Below are 22208 nucleotides of genomic sequence, written 5' to 3'. Positions count from 1 at the left end.
TTAGGGTTATGCAAAACATTTATTTGTAATGATTTAAATTAGGAGTGGGCATAGCTTAGTGAAGCAGGCACTTAGCCTGTATAAGGCCCTGGGTCTATCTCTGGCACTCTAAGAACATAGTCAAAAACATAATGAGAAATTACAGGAATGTAAGATTATGAATTGTTCATGTATTCTGTCCTGGAGAATAGGTATCCCCTTAGGGAGACAGGAAACACACTTTTCTAAAACACCCGTTTAACTGGAAAATACTAAATATGATGAGGCACTCGGAGCCAAAGTGGAAACCTGAAGCCAGAGATATTAAGTGTGAGTGAACTCAGGGTATACAAGGGCTCCCAAGAATGCCAAGTAGATTTTAACGTAGGAATGAGTAAAATAAGTAGATTCTGATCATTTCCCAGGACAGAAATTATATAGAAATTGCTTCAAACAATTTCAAAACTTATTTCTTACTTCTTCAAGAACTCCTTTGCTCTGAACCTGCATACCACGAGCTAATGCTATCTGTCCCTCCATGCAGGTGCTACTGATGATAAGTGTTCTATAACCTTCTTTTAGAAATTATATAGCAAAGATTGTACTGAATGATCTATCTTGATTTTACAGGTCACGAATAGAGCAATTTCCATGTGGTGGGTGAGGCTTGGCCCCGGGGTGCATTTGCTCCACAAGTGGTCAGTTCCACTTGCAGAGCGGCTGGTCTCCCCAGGACAGCACTACAGAAGGCCTTTCCTGCATACAGCTCTTACTCCTTTCCACATCTGCATGTTTAGTTTTTAGCCAGCTGTTATGCTTCCTAGGAATCCAGTAAGAATTCTTAAAATAAATTTTATGCCCGAGCTATCTGCCTGCTGTGAGCATGGACACTCAGGCTTGATTGGCTCACTCCTACATCCCAGGAAGGCCTGAGCTGCCTCTGACATTTGGGTATCAGAAGCGTCATCTTATCTTCTCCAAGAACGTTAAACACACACTCATCCCACAGGTTAGAATGGCAGCTGGAGAGGAAGAGGAGGGGAGAGAGGCAGTTGAAGATGTTCTCTTTAGGACTCAGAAAGCTGATGTGACCTTTATACATTGGCAAAGGACCAACAAGTCACAAGGAACTGGGACTTCTGTGCTCAATTCATGCAACATGATTTCATTATGGGATTCTGTTTTTGCTGAATGGTAGAAATCCCTGTCTTCCCATTGCACCCCCTCCCCAATATTATTTCTATGGATATGAAGCTGGGGTGGGTTTAATGAGAATGCCCCCCACAGGCTCATGTGTTTGAATGCTCTTTGATAGGGTTAGAAGGATTTGGAGGTATGGCCTTGTTGGAGTAAGTGTGTCATTGGGATGGGCTTTGAAACCTTAAGTCAGGCCCAGTCTCTCTCTCTGCTGCCTACGGATCAGGATATAGAACTCTCAGCTACTTCTCCAGTACCATGACTGCCTGTGTGCACCATGCTCCCCACCATGATGACATGGACTGAACCTCTGAAAATGTAAGCCAGCCCCAGTTAAATGTTTTCCTTTATAAGAATGGCTATGGCCTGGTGTCTCTTCACAGAGCTAAGATGGAGGTCTTGTGATCCTTAGCATGTAGTAAGTAGGGCATGCTATTTTCTTTCATAAATTACTCCTTCTGTTATGGGTCATACACAAAGATTGATTACTCACACATAAACCATAGTTTTTAATGACCTGTCTTTCTATTGTCTTTAATTAAGAAAATAAACTGAGATACGTACCATCAAGCCTTGTTCTCCTGGTTTTCCTGGTTCACCCTTAAAAAAATTAATAATAACAAGTAATTAGAAAGCATCTAAATTTTTTGATTTTTTCTTTTTCCAAATATTGCTAGTCATGTGAGTGTCAAGTACCATTTTTATTTGTTTTGTTTTGTTTTTTAAAGATTAAATAGAATATAAACATTTCACAAAGAGCTGATAGCCTGCCCTTGACTGTAATCTTGTGTTTTAGGGTTTAATAAAACTAGTCTAGATCCTTCTGGGCTTTCCATGCCAATCCAAAGAACCCACACGCAGGCCAGAGAGGGACTCTCGCTACAGCATTACATAGCAAAATGAGCAGGGGCTGGTTCTGAAGTTTGTTCTTTTACATTAGTCAGAGCTGAAGTAACATGTTTATTAAAACTGACAGAATATTCCGCTATTTCATATGGCTTTGTTTCACAATGATCAGGTTCATATGGAACTTACTGTTGTGTTTTATAGTCACCCCATAATGACAGCCTCTGGCTACTGGTTTACAGAGATTTGTGCCTATAATTCAAATATATGTAGATATTGCTGGTCTTTCAAAAATGACTATTTTCCAGGTCACATTTAAAAATGCATGTATTTATGATTATTTGGTGTGAGTGTTTTGCCTGCACTTCTGTATGTGTACCATGGTGTCCCACAGAGACCAGAAGAACACACTGCCCTCCCTGGGGCTGAAGTCAAAAGGGTAGGTGTGAACCACCATGTGCTAGAATCCAGAGCAGCGAGTTCTCTTGCCTGCTGAGCCATCCCTCCAGATCCCAGCACCTACATGGAAGCTCACAACCATCTGTAACTCCGGTTCCAGGGATCCAACACTGTCTTTTGACTTCTGAGGACACTGCACATACATAGTGCATAGATGTACATGCAGACAAAAATACATGTATACATAAATATTTTCTAAAAAGGTGCATTTAAAAAACAGCATGAGCTACTCAGTGAGTTTACCAGTTGAGAGAACAGTATAAAAACCTATTTTAAAACAAACAAAATGGGCCGGAGAGATAGCTCAGCGGTTAAAAGTGTCGACTGCTTTTTCAGAGGTCCTGAGTTCAATTCCCAGCAACCACATAGTGGCTCACAATCATCTGTAATAATGGGATCTGGAGCCCTCTTTCGGCGTGACTGAAGACAACTATAGTATATTCATATATATGAAACAAATAAATAAATTAAAAAAACAAAATAAAGAAATGATAGTCTAACACATTATTGCTAAAAAAATGGATATTATATATTATAGCAGAACCAAATTTATGCTGGAAGTTACTCTCAGGAGACAAAGATAAGGGAGCTGGGGAGTTGTCCCAGTCACTAAGAGCCATGCAAGCATGCAGACCAGAGTTCACATCCCAGCATCCATGTCAAGGCTCCGGAAGGCTCTCTTCAGGAGGATCAATTTGAGAAAATGGTAGACATTACAAAGACAGGGTTAGGGTGGATTCACCACTTTCCATTGTTCAGGGAAAGACAACAAGCTGTAGAGTCAGTTTCTTGTTCACGTGAGCAAGCACAGGACCTTCAGAAAGGGAAATGGGACTCTAGAGATGATTACAGCAAAAAGGGATGCAATGCCTTGTATCCTCACAGATGGAATAATTAGGAAAAAAAATACAAAGATATATGTGTTAAAATGCAAAGATAGCATACAATAACATTACCAACTATGGCTGGTTTTAAAATTTTTCCCTTGGTTTTCAAGCATTTCTACTTTGTTAGAAAATATTTCCATCAATACTTTTGAACTGGAAAAATCACGAATGAGAACAATTGAAGCAACACATTAAGTAAAATTTAACTCAGCAATAAGCCTTAATTCCTAGCCCTGGAGGCACAACATCATCTAAGCCACTTTTTTTCTCATCCATATATTTCTTTAAACTGCTGCGCTGCATGTATCAAGTCATATCATTTATCAGTGTCCTAGGTTTTTGATACTGATATGACTAATTTTAGTATTGAGATCATTTTTAAAGTGATTTCCGCTAAATAAGTCTCAAATACAAATATAGAGTAATAATATGGCCATACCCTCTGATGTTAGGAAGTCATTATTCTTTCATTGTTTTTTATTAACACTCTTAGCCAAGTCTTTTGGAAGGGATCAAATACTAGCAAGTTGTATTGGCCTTTAAGCAAAGATTATCAGTGTTTGGTTTTATTTTTTTTTCTCACTAATATCTCACTTCATCCAAAAAGGTGGTGATATATCCAGTTGCAGGCAGGATACAGGCAAGACTGGGCACTTCTCACTATGAGCATCCCAAAGCTTACCTAAGTTCCATGCAGATGCTGTCTGTGGGTCCCTGGCTCTTCTTGGGCTGAGCACTTAGGTGAAATTCTGCTGAAGTGCCCTGTAACACTCCAGGGATGTCCTTTCATTACACTGCCCCCTGCTTTCTCTAGTCACATGACCTCTCGGCCCTACAGTCCCTTACCTGTTCTACCCCACTACTTGCCCCTTAACATCAACCAAGAACGTGGAGAACAGCCCAAGAAGAAACTCACAGGTACTCCTGGCATTCCTCGGGGGCCGTCCTTTCCTGTGTCCCCAGGTGGGCCTCTTGGACCAGGAGGGCCTGGAGGTCCTGGAGGCCCTGCCTGTCCTTGGTCACCCTGCAATGGAGGAAGGAAATGAGCCAACAACAATCATGAGCAATTAATATTCAGCTTCTCTTTCAGTGCTTTAAGGTCACATTATCCAATCTACATTTATGTTTAAAGAACAAGTCCACCATAAATTAAAAAGCTTGCTCACAGTCAACCTGCCAGCAAGGAGCAAACATTTATTGTGAGAGAGCCAGATAGATGCTATGTAACTAAACCAGCTCTCATTCTGGCAACACGGTTATCCGAGTGCACTGTTTATTCTTGTATCCAGAGCCGTCTAAAGCCCTCCTTTAACCATGTCTATGGCAATCTTCTATTGAATTTACCCCAATCAATGGGTGGCTGCATTTTCAGTTTGAAAATATATATAAACTCACAGACTCTAAGATTAAGCATAATGGGCTTCTGTTCTGTTGTATAATAGATGTATAATTTATCAGAGCAAGAGGGCTGAAGACATGTGTGTCTATTGCTGGTGACAACTGAAGTTGTTTTAATTAAGAAAAACAAAAAACGAAGCAAAACAAAATCAGGTGGGCTTCCTATACTGTCAGTTACCAATTCATTATTTTCTTCTGGAATATGGACAAAGACCCACCCACCATCTCTGCGCCATGCAGGAGAGACAAGCGCAAAGCAACAGTGCCCTGAGCAACAAGTGAATGCGGGATGCTGAGGAGACATCAGGCTCCAGCGGGAAGCAGCACTACCTTAATCAGCCGGCGTTTAATGAGCTGCTGATCAGCAGAGAGAAAGCCGTGATTGATTTTAGGAAACACCATCTGATCAGTCAGGTGAGGTCAAAGGTTGAAGGTCAGAGATGAGAGAGTTGAAGAATAAGCATCAGAAGGCCCCGAGGAAGAAATAAAGATATACACATTAGATTCATAATAACTATGAAATAAAACGGAACTGGCCCCTATGTCTGACAGACCTTCAACCTCAGGAAGAAAGACACCTTTGAAATGGAAGGAGTCCAGACTCCTTTTGATTAGAAATGAGTCCCTTTTGTACCCAATCATTTGGATGTTGGTGTGTGTGTGTGATCTTTTAGTGCACCCATTTCCAAGAGCAAGTCAGTCAGAATGAGCTTGTGTTCAGCATCCTGAGTAGAAAGTCTGTCGACAAAGCACCAGTTCCAACTCGGTCAGATTTGCCAACCAGCATAATGTGCTGTGAACCAAATACCAACACCCAACCTTAGAGTTCTCAGAATGGCTTAACTGGCTGGGGTCACAGAGCATTGGAATGTGTGTGACTCCAGCCACAAATAGGAGGCAGCCTTTGGCTGTCACTGTACATGCTGAACGTCATTATTCTCCTCATGGACGCTCAGGGGCTTTTCTCTTAGACTCTACCTGGCCTCCCCAATACACAGGAGGTCCCAGGGGCTCAACACAGTCACCTGCCATTACTGGCAGAAGCTGGGAAAGCCCACGGCTGGTTCACGTTTGCCCTTATGCTGATTGTGGCTCTGACTGAGTTGTCATGAGCATCACCCACAAACCTTGACAGTGAGGATCTGATTGCTGTGGAGGGCAGCAACTGTGGGGAAGCCTGGCAGGCCCTATGGATGAGACACAACGCCAAAACAACACGACACAAAACGTCACACACAACATCTCACTGGCAGACAAACAAAACAAGAACACACCTACAGCCTCCCCTTCCCACTCTGGTTCTGAGCTCACGCTGATGTATGAGACACAAGAGGCTCCATGGTAAAACCGACATCCCATAGAGTATGGAGTGGCGAGGCTGCGAACTCATGGTGGTGGGTACCACGATGGAATGTATGCACATTCTTGTGTACAGTTCGCAACTCTTCATATTTCTGGAAACTTCTTTTTAAAGGGCTAGTCCAAGATGGAGCTAACTGCAGATATTGTTATGAGAACATTCTGCCTACTGGTATTCTGTTAACAATTTAGGACATATACTACATATAAAATACATATTAATTCTTTTATCAACGACAACAGTAAACAAAATTTTATTGTCAGACTGGAAGGACTCTTCAGAACAAACACAGTTCTCCACATACATGATACCACCCAAGAAATCAATTCTTTTTTTCTCTCTGATGATGTGACAGCTCTCTCAGGTCTGCCCTGTTTTTAGGCTCTCCCATGGCTCTCTCATGAGGGTGGTAGATGGGAATCTGTCTCTTACAGCATGTGTGTTTCATGTCAGCGTGATTTACGGTCACACTCCGTGGTAATCGTTTCTGTCACGTAACTTTTCCAAGAGACTTTGACAGTGTGCACAACCCCTTAAAACAGAAAAGTGGTTTTGGATTCCTTAGCCGTAGGAGAACGGGGATTGTTTTAGGATCCCAGAGTGTAGAAACTGACATAAAGTTATTTACACAGTGTTATCAGTTGGGGAAATCTGAAAAAGAAATCTCTGGCTTTGTTCCATTTCTTTTTTAAGACATTTGAAATCGTATCTTTTTATCCCATTTAAAGCTATAGAACTGTTTACAATATGGGTTAATGACATCTCCACCAATGGATAGCTTTCATTTCCTCTATGTTTGTCTATTCTCCTGTTTGAGGGTCAAGTTTTAGCAAAGGCCAGAGAGTTTCGAGGTTTTTGAACTGTATTTGTGTTTTAGCAGGTATCTTCTCATTTTCCTGAGGTTGGGGGATGTGTTTTTCTTTTTAAGACGATCAACAAAATTGGGGTTGTAGCATGAAGATGTGTCTCAGTGCCACCGGTTCAGGTTTTGATTCTCACTGTTTAGCATTGAGTGCTCAGGAAGCCAAGCAAAGGAAACCCCACCCCTTGTGCCAAATCTGCTCTGATAAGAGTATTAAGTGGCCAGGCAGGTTTGAGGTGACCTGTGTCCTTTTCTGATTCTCCTTAAGTGAAAGTCCTTTAAGCATCGACTCTGCACGAACTCAGAAGTGCCCCAAGTTGGAAAACAGATGTGTACAATTTGCTTTTGTTTTTCCTGTGGAATATGAGTTTAAATTGTTATTAGATGGTAATGTGCCAGGATGTTTCCATCTGTGACTCATTAGGCCCATATTACACAGTCAGAATTTTATATATAAACCTCATATTTATGTAACAGAGAACAAAAACAGATACAAACAAGAAGTTAAGAAGGAATCAGAATCTTGATTAGTGGTGATAAATCATCCTGTCACTTGAAACACGATTATCTAACAAAATCATTTTAAATTAAAGACCTTTTAACAGCACACATGGTATACCTTTTAAGCAGTCTGAGATTTCAACATATAAATAAGTCACTTCTTGTATTCATATTTGAGCAGGACCAGATTGTGGCTTGATCATATTTGCAGCATGGTCACACCAAAGCATCAACTTGTACTTCTTGCTCTGGCTCTTGTTTTATTATCAGATCTAACGAGGAAGGTGGCCAGGTAATTCTGACCTGGACAGTTCATAGGCCTCACAATAGAAATCTATATTTTTGCCGGGTGTGGTGGCGCACATCTTTAATCCCAGCACTTGGGAGGCAGAGGCAGGCGGATTTCTGAGTTCGAGGCCAGCCTGGTTTACAAAGTGAGTTCCAGGACAGCCAGGGCTATACAGAGAAACCCTGTCTTTAAAAAAAAAAAAAAAAAGGGAATCTACATTTTAGAAATTTGCTTTGTATTGTTAGATAACATATCTCAGTCATGTTAACTGTGAAACGCTACCACATGGGCTCAGAGATGAAACCTACAGACTTTAGAAATGACCTCAGAAGGCTGTTAAGACATGTAGAAGGACCTCTTAGATTCCAACAAGAATCTTAAGACTCTAAGCTTTTATATATGGGGAGAAAGTGATCCGAAAAGTTTCTTAGTTTCAATTAATATTAAACAATTAATTTTTTACATTAAAACATTATTGTTAAAAAATTTGGAGTAAAAAATTTATTTTTTTTTTCTTTAAATGATGAGGTAGAATTTAAATCATGAGGTAAAAGGCCATCCAGAGACTGTCCCACCTGGGGATCCACCCCATTTACAGTCATCAAAATCAAACACTATTGTGGATGCCAACAAGTGCTTGCTGACAGGAGCCTGACATAGCTGTCTCCTGAGAAGCTCTGCCAGTGCCTGACAAATACAAAGGTGGATGCTCTCAGCCAACCATTGGACCGAGAACAGGGTCCCCAATTGAGGAACGAGAGAAAGGACCCAAGGAGCTGAAGGGGTTTGCAGCCCCATAGGAGGAACAATATGAACCAACCACTACTCCCCAGAGTTTGGTTGATGGACTAAACCATCATGTAGGAGAATGCCAGAACCAGGAATGGGAGTGAGTGGGTTGGTGAGCAGTGGGGAGGAGTGATGGGATAGGGGGTTTTTGGAGGGGAAACTGGGAAAGGGGATAATATTTGAAATGTAAATAAAATATCTAATAAAAAAGATTAAAAGTAAAAAAATTAATGTGTTTCTTTAAATCATAGGTAAAATTTGTCCAAGGTTTTTGTTTTGTTTTGTTTTTGATTTTGTTCTTTTTTTTTTTTTAAATGTAAAACAGATATTGTTACATTTTGGAGCAGAATGGGTAAGTTTTAAGATCATTTGGTGGTGAGAATAAATTTCATCTTACAGAAGGCTTTATACCTCCCCACAGGCAGACTGTGTGCTGCCTGCATTGGTGCTGACCACTCAGTTTGAGGACCCATCTTTCCACGATGGTGACTTTTAGTTAGCCTCGCTTTCCGTGCAGAGGTGCACTTTTCAACAAGCAGGCCATTTCCCCATCATTAGTCAGAGCCTTCTCTAAGGAAGTGAGATGGAGAGGCCCCGCATCTCAGCTCAGCTTTACATCTCAGAAGACGTGCCTGGTGCACAGATGGTCCGAGGGGGCATGGGAAAAAAAACCAAAGTGTGTCCCAGAAAAACACAGTGAAAGAATCCAGAAACAAGCCAAAATACTAGAATAACTCAAACATATTTCACCCCTAAATATTCTGAATTCTTAAGAAACACAATGTGCACATGTGTGACACAGGCCACTTCACCTGGCTCACATTCTTACCTAGGACCAGAAACATCTTTCAGCCACTGCTTTGCCGGTATCTCATGAGGGTTCAAAACTCCAGGTACCCTCTAGAAAGTAAAGATGCCCTTGGCCCAAAGGGACTTACACCAATCGCAGAAGCCATGAGAGATGCTTCTAACTGCTTGGTAGCCACCAATTCAATATGTCATTGTCATTTTTATTACATATTCAGTAATGACATCACTACATTTTAGTGAGAAATTGTGTTTTGTCAAACACAGTCAATAAAGCATCAGGGGAGTCAGAAATGTAATCCTACATGTTGTATTTCAGATTTTGTATTTTTCTACTTTGTGTTTATGCTCATTTATTTCTATTTGTTTTATTTAATACTAGAGAGCCTACACACGGACAATGATATCTAAGTGGCCCTTGTTAGTCGCCGTCTATGTCGCACTCACTGAGGAGTCAGGAGCATGCAGTATCCCAAGTCAACAGCATTTAACACCTAAGAAAGTAGAGGGAAAGAGGTAGGTGGGAACCATATGGGTTGATAAGCGCTCTCGTGAAACAATAGGGAGGCCAGAGCCAGGCATGGTGGCAACATCTGTCCTTCCAGTACTTGGGAGTCTGAGGCAGGAGGATCCCAAGCTAGAGTATAAGGCTAGCCAGGTTGGGCTATTTGGCAAGACCTCACCTCAAGAAGAAGCAAACAAATAAATCAATATTAAAAGCAGCTAGAGGCACGCGCAGTAAGAGTGAAGAGGATAAAAGCTTATCCATCACCCAGATGAGCTTAGTACAGGGGTAGAGCAGAAGACAGAGACCTTAGGAAGATGCCACAGGAGATGAGTTGCACAACCGTATCCTAGGACCAGGGCGAGGGACCAGTCAGTAGTTTCTAGCACTATTAAAGGAGGATTCTCAGAATGTGTTACTTCCTTAAGGACAAGAGTGAGAATGGTGATTAGAGAATGCTCACAGGTCTTAGCTTGAATAACACAGGGTGGTGGAGGGGATCCAGAGGGAGGGTGGGGGTTGGGGACAGATGTTGTCACAGATGTTGAACTGATTTGCTAAACTTGACCTGAGGGATGGAATGGTAATTGGATATGCCCCCTAAAAGAAGAGAGAGGTTTGTGTGTACATGCAAGGCGTGAAGGCAGGAGTGAGATTCATTGGGAAGAAAAGCAGACAAGCTCAGGGGCAGGAGGCAAGAGAGGACAGCAGCCGGGCGAATGAGCAAAATGCAATGATATATATGTATAAAAATGTCATGTTGAAATATATTCACGCTGATTAAGACACAAATAAATGAAGACAGGGTAGGAATCTGGAGTCACGTGGCTATCTAAAGTTATCTACAGAGACTGTGGAGAGAACACAGATATGGGGAAGGAGTTAAAACTTCTGGGATGAGCAGAGGTGGAAGCAACCAAGAAGAGATTTCACAATGAACGGCTGCACCTGCAGGGAGAGGCTGCCTCTCTTCACACAGAGTCTACATAGGTAAATGACTCAAAACAAGAGGCATGTACTTTCCTATTGCATTCCTAATTTGTCGTTTTAAAAAAATGTGCATAAATGACCCATAATGGGAGCAGGCTAAGGCTAGCACATGGGAGTGCAGCTGAGACATGGCTGTGCAGATACAGAGGAGGGAAGATAAATAATTATTTAACTATAAAGAGTCAAGAGACCTCAAAAGCAAACCATGTGTTATAACAAAGAAAAATCTCTTGGGTCTTTCCATAACATTTACTACAGTGACTTTGTTTGCTCAAAATATATTCAGCATTACAAAAATAATCATTACAATGGGCATGCATGTGCATAAAAGGATGAATTTTCCTATAAGCAGATAAAAAACGACATCTAGTTAAGGAAGGCCACATGGGGAAAGGTTTTCATAGAATGCAAAAATATTGAGGCCCAAGATTGATTCTGGTTTAACTATTATTGAGGCTAAAGAAAGAAGTCATTGAATGGAAGAAATCTGGTATTAAATTGCTTATTGTAGTAGATGTATAATTTCTCTATCTAAAGAGAAAACCCAACCAGATAAACATAAAAGGCTAAAAGGTTTCCCGAATGGCCACGTAATATGCCAGCGGGAACCTGTGAGGACTTATAACCTATAATTTATGGGAAAGATAGACTTAATGAACATCAATTATAGAAAGTTAGTTTTCTACTATCAGATAGTTTCAATTGCTCAAGAAACAAATTTTGCTTTTCACGGATGCTCCAATTTTATTATTTCATCAAAAATATTAAGTTCAGTAACCTCAGTAATTATGTCGCGTGAGAATGAATCTGAATGATAAGTGGGACTTTTAAATACCAAAGAGAGAACGGTGTAATGATCTCTACACTGAGAAACCTCTTTAAATTCCATAGCTATTAAAATGCCAAGTAACGGCAAAATGCAAAACATCTCTTCATGTGCAGAATGATGGCAGGAACATTCTGAAACTCGTCAAAGCAAAGGTTGCCTAAACTACAGGAACAGAGCAAAAGGCTCAACTTATATACAGTCTTTAAAGAGAGGCCAGGGGTTTTTGGAAAGTATTCCCTAAAGACATGATGCCAAGAACCCTTGTAAGAACGTGCAGCATTACAGAAAGGTTGTCCTGGCCTGAGGGAAGCAGAGATGTATAGATATAGGATGTCGGAGAGAGGAGATCAACAGATGCGTTACCTGGAAAGAGACACAGAGATGCAGTCTGCGTAAACCTCAGTTATAAAGAGCTTGCTACAACCGAGTCAGAGCTCATTCTCTCCATATCAACATCCAGAGGGGAATCTCTCTCGTGTTAGGGTTTTAAAATAGTTATTAAAAACAGCAATGATGATGATAGCGAGAGTGTTGGTTGACACTCACATCAACTACCTGCCAGGGGTTACTCTAAGAAAATGTTCTTGGGATCCCACACCAACTATTTGCCAGAGAAGGTTGTCTGAGTGACAGAGGAAGGGAGGGTTTCACCCCCCCTAACTGTATCCACATGCATCTGCTTCACGATATCCTTTCAACCATGAAGTTTTCCATAATTCTTCAGAGCCTCTATGTTTTTCCTCTCACCATTCATTCATTCATTCATTCATTCATGGAGCACTTAATAATAATCTACCATAAGCAAGTGAAGTTTTTTTTGACACTGAAATTATGGCCAGAGTCAGCCTTTTTCCAGGCCTCAGCTGGGATGCCTTTGATATGTTTGTCTATGCTCTTCTGTGCTTGAAATTTTCTATTGCCTTCACCTGCACTTCCCACCCCTCAGCTATGTTCTTAGTTGGTCCTCTGCATATGTCCTCAGGAAGGAGGCATGGCTGAAAATAAGACTTCTAGACTAACAGTTTTAGAGACATAGAGAAGATCGTACAGGTACTTCTAAACTGAAAGAGGTCATTAGTAGTCCCTCGGCGCAGATGAAAGCTTGATAACTGACATCACTTCAGAGAGGCAGAGGCACTTGGTGACTAAACACGACACTAGACAGGCATGTCAGGACAGCCTTCTATGAGAGCCTCCTGGTGGGAAGATAACACAGAAGCAGCAAAGGATGACCTAGGTCCACAGGTCAGCAATGACAATGCACCTGAGTGGCCCTGCAGATGGATGAGGCCACGTTACGGCTTCAAAAACCAAGAAAAGACTCTCTCTCTCTCTCTCTCTCTCTCTCTCTCTCTCTCTCTCACACACACACACACACACACACACACATACACACACACACACACACACACCACCACCACCACCACCACCACCACCAACAACAACAACCAGGGATTATGAAATAGCCCTGGGGAGGAGGAAGATGTAGTCACCCCAGAGAAGTGGAGCTCAGACTTAGAAGCCAAGTTACTACAGAAAATTAAGTAAGGTTTCTTTCTCATGGCAGTTAAAAATGATATTCAGACTTCAAAGGGGCAGGTGATGATTTAACCCAAGATGTCGGATTGCATAGGAAGGGAAGGAAGGTAGCTCACATGCTGAGAAAGACTTTACCAAGGACTAGTCAATCTAAGACTTGTAAATGAAAGCCCATGGTAGGTATAGATGCTATGATCAAGACAAACACTGGTAGCAAGAGAAGATCCTCGCTCCTCTTCTAGAGGTACACGGGACTAATACTTGGAGTCTAGGGACTCTCCAAGTTCAGGGTTTGCTCTTTACTTGAGCTAGATCAGGATACTGTGTCAGCCACCAGAGTTGTAGGCTTCCTGTGGGAATTTAGACCGAAGAGGAGAGCATGCCTTCTTAAAGCAGCGTCTTTTAGTAACTAATGCCAAGTACAGTGCAAGAAAGTGTGGTGGGTAACACATAGGAAACAGAGGGCATTAATACAGACAGCAACTAACATGGAAGATGCACTCAACTGTCCAACTAATTAGGGCAGGATACGTAAGCGCATCCAGTCTCAGGGAAGGAGGCAGGCTCTCAAAGGACAGAGATGAAGATATAGATCAGGTACATCCTTCTTAGGGGAAAACTTGAAAACTTTTCATAGGCTGTGAATGTGGGAGGGCCTTAGGAATAATTAAAGGAGACGTAGTGAGCAATGATAATTCAGTTTACAGAAGATAACCCTAGTAGAGTTAGGAAAAACAGATTAAAAACTGAGGTTGTATGTACCCTGTAATTTCTTACCTGCAATTCTAAAATTCAAAATGGTTGAAGATGAAATCATCTTCATAAGTTCAAATTTTTTTCCTTTTAAGCTTGTAGCAATTGTGTCCAGGGACAAAGCTTACTGAAGCAGCGGTGAAGCTCTGTCTGGTCCCTGAAGTCCTTCCTAGTGTGAACTAGTTTGCAGTCCACTGAAGAACTTGATGGTTGGATTACACAGGACACCTCTCATACAATTTACACCATATGACTATTACCAACGTCCTATTTTCTCAAAGCTCAAAATTCTGAAACACATTTGACCTTGAGACTTTCAAGGAGTAATTGTGAGCTAAGTTCAACACTGATAACATAAAAGGAGCCTTTAGGAGAGTGAATGAGCATAGGAAAGGAGTGAGCTGTAGATTTAAGGCAATGGATTTGCATTCAAACAAAACTTGTCAACATAGGTGCTCTGGGAAATGCCCCGCTTAAATAATGACATGAATTACATATTAATTATTCATGCCAGTTTGCAACTGAAAAGATATTTACCTTTTATTCTTTGGTTTTACATGTTAATCAGGATTGGACTGATCAGCTGTTACATGGCATATATCTTTTACATTATTTCTTTAATAAATATATAATCACATTTATAATTAGAAAATATGTTTCATAGTATCTCAAAAGCAATTCTGTGGAAATTGTGTTCTTTTGTTAAGTAAAGAAGCTACGGGGGCTGGAGATGTGTCTCAATGGTTAAGAGCACTGGCTGTTTTTCCAAAGGACCCAGGTTTAATCCCAGAAACCATTAGAAAGAAAAAAAAATTCTCCAAAAGTCTTTGGAACATCAATTTGTTTACCCAACACTTACTGCACAGAAATTTGCTTAAAGTGAACATGATTTGGCAAAATTCATGCAATATGCATTTGAAATACAAATTTTGAGTGAACAGATCTCTAGTTCTCAGGGATTCTTCATACTAAGATGGTACAGAGTTACAACACTGTGAAATGTACCTCTAAACAACCCATATTGACCTCTACTTGAGAGCCTGAAGTCAAGGGCTCACCTTGACTTAAACACATCCTGTTCATTTCCCAAATGGAAATGGTGTGTGCCTGGCAGAGGTGGCATGGCATGAACCAACAAAGAACAGCTCGTATGAAACAGGGATCATCAGCTAACAGGGCATCTGATATGGAAGGGAGAGTGGGCGTCTACCCAGATGCCTTGAGGGAGAAGGCCAGCACATCCTGCTGTTGCCTGGAAGCTCTGTTTACTGCTTTGGCTTGATGGCTGTTTGAGAAAATTCTTTGTGGACTGAGCGACTGAGCCTCGACTCTTACTTTCTTGGGCGTGCCCTCTGACTGGCAGCCTCTCCATGGCAAAGCTGGGAGAGTCCCTGGGGGCTTCTACAGGGAGCATAATGTACTTCCTACTTTACCTCTGAGGTTTGCCAGGCCCCATGGCAGAAGTGCCATTTTGGAATAACCGGACCCCTCAAAAATGATTTTAGCAATAAAAGAGATGATGTTATCCTTGGGAAGTTCACTAGAGTGTATTACTCAGACGATAGTACTAGAGGTAATTTTTAAAACAGGTCTATTTGGTCCTGTGTCCTAATTTTCCCCATTAGTCCATATTTTAATTTTATAGTGATCTCCCAGGGTTTGTTTGGTTGGGCAAGATTAAAATAGGACCTGGGGATTGAAAACATACTAGAAATTTGCATCATTCCAACAGGAAGCTAAAACTATGGACTTTAAGAACATGGTCACACTCTAATTACCTTTCTACTTCATGTCACCTGTATATCTGGAACAGGCCCAACCCATAAAGACGTAGCCGACAGGAAAGCAGCCTGTTGAGACTAGAACAGTAGCTCAGTGGCAGAACGCTAGCTCAGCATCTACCAAGCCCCCTGTGTTCAATGTTTTGGGGTCCTCTCCCCTCCCCTCTTTTCCCCTCCCCTCTTCTCTCTCAACACAACACAAAATCCAGAGTGAAGCCAAAGCCAGACTGAAGCAACAGCTACCCAGTGTGGCCTTTTCTGCAGAAAGCAAACCAGTCGCTACCTTGTCCCCTGCATTCTTAAGGACTCCAAATTCAACGTTTTATTTTTTAATGATTGCTTCAGATTGAAAATGTATGTTACTAACTCAATTTTAGTATAACTTTTTTTAAAATCATTCAAACATAAATACATTTGAGGTTAAGCTTTGGGCCACAGATGAACAGTTAATGAATAGTACTTTGGAGAGCTAAATTAGAAACAAGGGCTTTGCTGCCAAAGGAAATTCTCATCACCAAGGATGACTTTGGTTGCTGCTCTGATGCTTGGAGAAAGGTTACAAACTCATGGTATCCATCCTATGCCGTAATTTGAAAGAGTTATTCTCAAGTAAAAACATTTCAAAAGATGATTGTTACATAGTAATATCTTTGGGAGATACAGGTCATGGTATAATTTCTTTATGAAAAGAACATTCCTAAATAATGAAATCATTTCTATGAGTTGAACTCTAGGTGAAAGAGTCCATTATGATCTACAGAAAAACTACAGCTTAAGACTTTGCTGAAAAGAATGTTCTAAGTTTGGAAAACTTAAGTCTAAGTCTTACCATTATACAATATGCGGTCCCTTCCCACACTCCTTTACTCTACCTCCATCCCCTCCCAGTCAATTCTCCTATTCCAGTTCCCCTTTGATCTCTTTATAATATTATATTCTATTTCCCCTTCCTTGGAAAATCCCAGTGACCTTCCAGCAATAGTGCAATAGTGGCACAAATATTATGGAGGTAACCAATCACTTTTTTTAAAAAAAAATTAAATTTAAGGCCCACTCCATGGGATGACACCCAACCTGAAACTATAAGTGACCAAGAACCTGGGACTAGATTAGGAAATCCCATTGCTACTAGTATGCTAAAATAGCAGTAATAAAATGACTCCCACTAGCATTCTGTCATACCTGTGGGTCAGTGCACACTTAAAACAAGAAGGCTATTTGCAATTAATTCCTGCTGGGAAAGGGGAAACCAGTTTCTTCCAATGGAGGATGTGCTAGATGGTTCTATGTTAACATGCAACCTAGAGTTATTTGAAAGGAGGGAACCTCAGTTGAGAAAATGCCTCTATAGGTTCTGGCTATAGGCAAACCTGTAGGGCATTGTTTTAATTTGTGATTGATGGGGGAGGGCTCAGCCCATTGTGGGTGGTGCCATACCTGGGCTGGTGGCCCTGGGTTCTATATGAAGGCAGGCTGACTAAGCCATGGGGAACAAGCCAGTAAGCAGCATCCTTCCAGGGACTCTACATCAGCTCTTGCCTCCAGGTTACTGCTCCACATGAGTTCTTGCCCTCGTTGCTTTTGATGACAAACTGTTATATGGAACCATGAGCAAAATAAACCCTTCCCTTCCTAAGTTGTTTCTGATCATGGTGTTTCATCACAGCAATAGTAACCCTAAGCAAGAGTGTTACCTACCTGGTATGTCAATCAGACTCGGGGCAGGCCACATGCTGAGGAGTAGTTGACCAAAATGAACTCCACGTTTGTGTGTACATATTTTTTCCTTTTTTATTTTTGACAGAGGGAAAAAAAAAACAACTTGAAGTTGAGTGGGTAGTGAGTTTAGGGAGACTTTAAGGGAATTGGGAGAAGGGAGAGGAATTATATAGTATGAAAAAATTTTAAAAATTAATCACAATATCATTTAATTTCTACTTTTTGTTTTTATTTCCTTGTTGCATCTGATGATGTTATTAGTCAGTGAAAAGTAGTACAGGTTTTATTTACATTAAGTAATATATTACATACTATACTGTTCATACATTCAACGTCTAAACTTTTAGCATGTATTTATTGTGTGTTAGGGGCTGGGGGTGGTGCATGTCACTGTAGTATGGGCGGCGAGAATACATTTCAGGAGTCTAATCTCTTTTACCACTTGGGTTCTGGGGATTGTCAGGTTTGGCAGCAAATAAATGCCTTTACACTGAGCCAAGTTGCCTGTCATGCACTTAATTTTTAAAATTTGCATTTATTTGTATATATAACTACTTGAAATAACTACTCTGATAATATTCTAATTTCTGCCTCAAATTCCTTTCAAATATTTCCAAACTTCAAATATGTAAATAACAACAGTCCTTACAAAAATGTCAACACTAAAGATGAAATCATCTTGGAAGTTATTGAAAATGAGAGCCATAGTAAACTTTATGAGAATTTTTGTTAAAGTCAATTCTCCATTTAAATTCACTTGCTCCTTTAATCAAAGGAATGTGCCCTTGTGTGCCAGAAGCTACATTGATTTTCTTCCTATAAAAATCATAAATTTTTAGTAAATATTGAATGATGTATTTGCCAGTAAATAATAATAATAAAAAAAGGAACAAAGTGAATGACAGTGTTTTGCTTGAATGCATCCATGGTCATGGAAATTAAAGATGTCTTCTAATGTCTTAAGATGTATAGAAGCAATGCCCAACTTACAAAGTACAGATGGTTTTTCATGGATGTTATATTTTCCTCCAATGGGTCTCTGATTTCAGGACCTAAAAGTCACTACGTTTACATGTTAAAAGCCAGGTGGCATCTGGGATACGTAGATAGGGCACCAGCTCTACCACCTCATCAGCTATAACTTTTATGGTTCCCACATGTGCCTAAGGGAAAACAAAACACAAAATGTATGTCTATCATGTCATGACTGAAAGGGATGCTTGTTTTTACGCGAGGCTCTGCCGAGTGTTCTCACTGGTGACATGGAATGCTAGCAATCATGGACCATGAAAGGAAAAGGAAGAATCATTTGTTTTGCATCTCTGGGATGTAGCATCACAATGTCACATCCAGCTGAGGGCAAGATTCGCAAGTATCAACTGTCCAGCTGCCTACATTTCTCAATTGGTGAAAGTTACGTTGGGAGAGAGACCACCTCCTTCACTCTCGTCCTTTGAAGGAAGACCATTGGATCAGGTATAAAGCAGGAGAACAAAAGAAAGTTAAAGTTGAGTCAGGCATGGGTGTAGACTTCAGGATTGAGGGGGAAATCCTGATGACAGCAAGAAAGAAGTTTTCATTTAGAACCAGAAAGAAATTAATGATAAAAAAAAAATAGGATTTGATTTTTATCTTGGTTAACTGAAAGGTAAATGTTGGTAACCCTTTCATACTTAGTGTCTAATTCTCTATTGTACAAAGACAAATGTAGCTTGTGTGGTAAGCTACCAGGAATGGTAGGTGTATTTAACACAAAGGAAAGCAAAATGAGTAGGAACTAATGTGCTTACCCCTGATTGAAGGACTTTTCAAATCCTGAGCGTTTGCCCCCCAAGTTAGCCAACCATCCAGAACATTCCCCACTTTTGTGGACAGCAGGAAAAGCAGCAGCAGGAGAAAAACCAAAGTGCAGCTGTGGCCGCTTATGTTTGTAATCCTAGTTCTTGGGAGACAGAGGCAGGAGGCTGGCCTTGAGTTCTAGACCAGTCTGGGCTAGGAAGTGAGATTCTGTCTCAATATAACAAAGAAGGTAGTTCCTGAGGAATTTGGCAGGCTGGAAACATTCATATTGACCCAAATCAGGGCTAGACTTGATGATTAAGATGAAAATTTATAAGTGAAGCACTGTTTTAAAATACTAAAGATATTTCCTGCTACATTAAGTAGACAGAGTACATATGTGATTTGATTTGAGCAGGGAGACTGTTAAAAATTCTGTTACTGCTGAATTATGAGCCCTAAACCAAAAACAAATGAGAATTGGATTTGTGACTGGCTCAACTACCCACTTGGGTAATAGTTAATCACTAGTCATACTTTTATGACGTCAGTCCTGACGCAGCCAACACTTGTTTCAATGAAAGGGGCTGGCCTCTTAAACATGGGGCCTGAAATGATTCCTGTCTTCATTTGTGTACTTATTTCTATAGCTATCTCACATGTCCAGAAGATGGGAACAAAGAAGAGTAGAATCTTTGGTGGATTATGGAGCTGGAATGCCAAGGAGGCCATGACAGGATGAACAGCTTGGAGTGTGCCAATCATAAGTAAGTAAAAGCCAAGAACAGCATGAATGCTGGGAACAAGTCGCAAAGATGCAGTTGAGAAGCTAAGGTTTTGCAGTTAAGGGTGGCAAAAACTTATATACTACTATATTCTTAGCTCTTAACATTGTTTGGAGATCATATAATCCTGGGCTGTGTTACCATAACAAGCCAATTCTACTTTACTCCTGCCTGGATTGATGAACGCAATTTCTGGGCATTTGCCTTTCAGAGGGACATTTTTCTTTAAGGGGGGGGTGTATTTGTCAAGTAACATCTTTGAAGAACAACCACAGAATGGTCACAAGGATGAGCAGAAATGATGGAGGACAGGCTGAGAAGAGATATGATAAGAGAGGCATTTCAAACAGACATGACTCTGGAGTGGCGACCCTAGAGCATAGTTACAGAAGGTAGATTCAGCATATGCCGGGTCCCTAAGAAACAACCTGGAGGGCCTAGACTGCCGGTACCCAAGGGTTCCTTATGCTCTTCAGCAGCAGATCTTCTACAAAACATTGCACTGCTTTTTCTGATGGAAGAGGACTTAGCAGAAGGCAGAACTAAAACTAACCATAGATATCAATGCAACGTGGAAGTAGTACTCGTTGGGTGAATAGCTGAATTATTTCACGATTTTTAAGACTGATTATAATCAATGCTACTATTCTCTAAGACAGTGAGATTTTTGGCCCTGGAGATATCCAACCAGAACTCAGGGACTGGAATTTTATGCTATCGGACAGGGTTTTGTAACTGCTCAGCTGTGAAATGGGCTTGTGTTGTAATTATGAGTACAATAGAGCAGCCAGTGAATGTCTCTTACCCATATTATCACCCACAGCAATGCTCTCTAAAGAGCTTGGCAACTAGCATGTACTGACATTATTTGTTTACTGATTTTTAAGACACGGTCTTGCTATGTATCATAAGCTGGCCTTGAACTCATGAGCCTCCTGCTTTAGCCTCCCAAGGGCAGGGATTCCGCCACTTCACCATATTTTTAAATAAGATTATCAAGACTCATCTAAAAATGTTGCTGGCATTGACCAGTGACTTTTTAACTCTAATAGAGGCAGAATTGGCTCTCCTGTGATAACCTAATATCAGGTGAAACATACTTCATGCACACACAACTATTGTTTTGTTTGCCATGTTTTTCTTAACTTTGTGGATTGCCCCCTCCAAATCTGTAATTTTTTTGCTCTCAGGAAAATCAGGTTTCAATTTATTTTATATCAACGAGGACACAGAAAAGAGAGTCAAATATTACCAACCTAAATTAGCTCTTCCTCTTAATATTTGTCAGTACAGCTGTAAGGGACAAGTCCAAACAACTTATGAACTTGTTTTTTATTAGTGCCCCCAAAGGGCGATCCTGTGAGGAATGTTTATGATGGGAGATGTTTCCATTAATCCAACTCTACAACCAGAACAAGAACAACAAAAAGGAAACCCAGGAAAACATGTACAGTGCAGGAGAGCATGACTTTGTCAAGATGTATCCCGACTAGCATTGTTAAGAGAAATTATTTGGCTCCAATAAAATAAGCTTATGCAACTAATTTTATATTACTGCTCTAAATAGCCATAAACTTCAGCTGTGACCAACACAGATATTAAGTTAGTTCATCCCAAGCAATAAACTAACGTATTGTTAAACAAAAATCCTTGAAGAAACTGAATTTAGGGCCGTTTCCCCTGATCCTTGCCTGCTCCTCAGTGAGTGTGATTACTCTAATTTTAAACATTCTGAGGACTGAAATTTATCACGTTAATGTTTTTTGTTCATTATTTAACTGCAGGTCTGTATAGTACATGGCCTGAGATTATTTTTTAATTCTGCTGTTCTGGAACTTACGTTTTAAAATAACAACAACAAAAAAAAAAAACTTAAAAGCAGGATAAATTACTTGGAATCTTGAAATAAAACTCCTGAGTTTTAACCTTTTATATTATCAGACTAGGTGTCTAATAAAGTAAATTCTATGCTATAACAGTCTATCAGTAGTGCAAGATGTCTATGTGATTCTAAACAAGATATTATGTAAACTGTTTTAAAGACAATGACATAGCACCTTTTCCTAGAAAATGCATGACTTAGTATCAATTATTTTGTGACCTAAAAGTCTGAATACTGTGATGCATGCTGTCATCAGAATAGCAGGAGCAAAG

The 22208-nt window shown here is 40.5% G+C and overlaps 1 protein-coding gene across 33 annotated transcripts in view; it reads right to left on the bottom strand.

Annotated features, from left to right (window-relative positions):
• Positions 1-22208, bottom strand: part of Col25a1 (collagen, type XXV, alpha 1) — a 419527-nt gene that overhangs the window by 119124 nt on the left and 278195 nt on the right. For 25 of the 33 annotated variants that reach the window (XM_006502269.4, XM_006502268.4, XM_006502272.4 and 22 more), the window contains 3 exons: positions 5097-5168; positions 4285-4392; positions 1741-1776 (listed from right to left, as the gene is read on the bottom strand). In XM_006502269.4, coding sequence (XP_006502332.1) covers positions 1741-1776; positions 4285-4392; positions 5097-5168 — 216 coding nt within the window. Of the gene's footprint in view, positions 1-1740; positions 1777-4284; positions 4393-5096; positions 5169-5893; positions 5954-22208 lie in introns of all 33 variants that reach the window. The other 8 variants (XM_006502276.4, XM_006502286.4, XM_017319804.2 and 5 more) reach the window with 2 other exon arrangements.

This window comes from Mus musculus, chromosome 3 (assembly GCF_000001635.26).
Source record: "Mus musculus strain C57BL/6J chromosome 3, GRCm38.p6 C57BL/6J".
Lineage (NCBI taxonomy): Eukaryota > Metazoa > Chordata > Mammalia > Rodentia > Muridae > Mus > Mus musculus.
The sequence above is the reverse complement of the archived record's forward strand: the minus strand, read 5'-3'. Positions and strand labels throughout refer to the sequence as shown.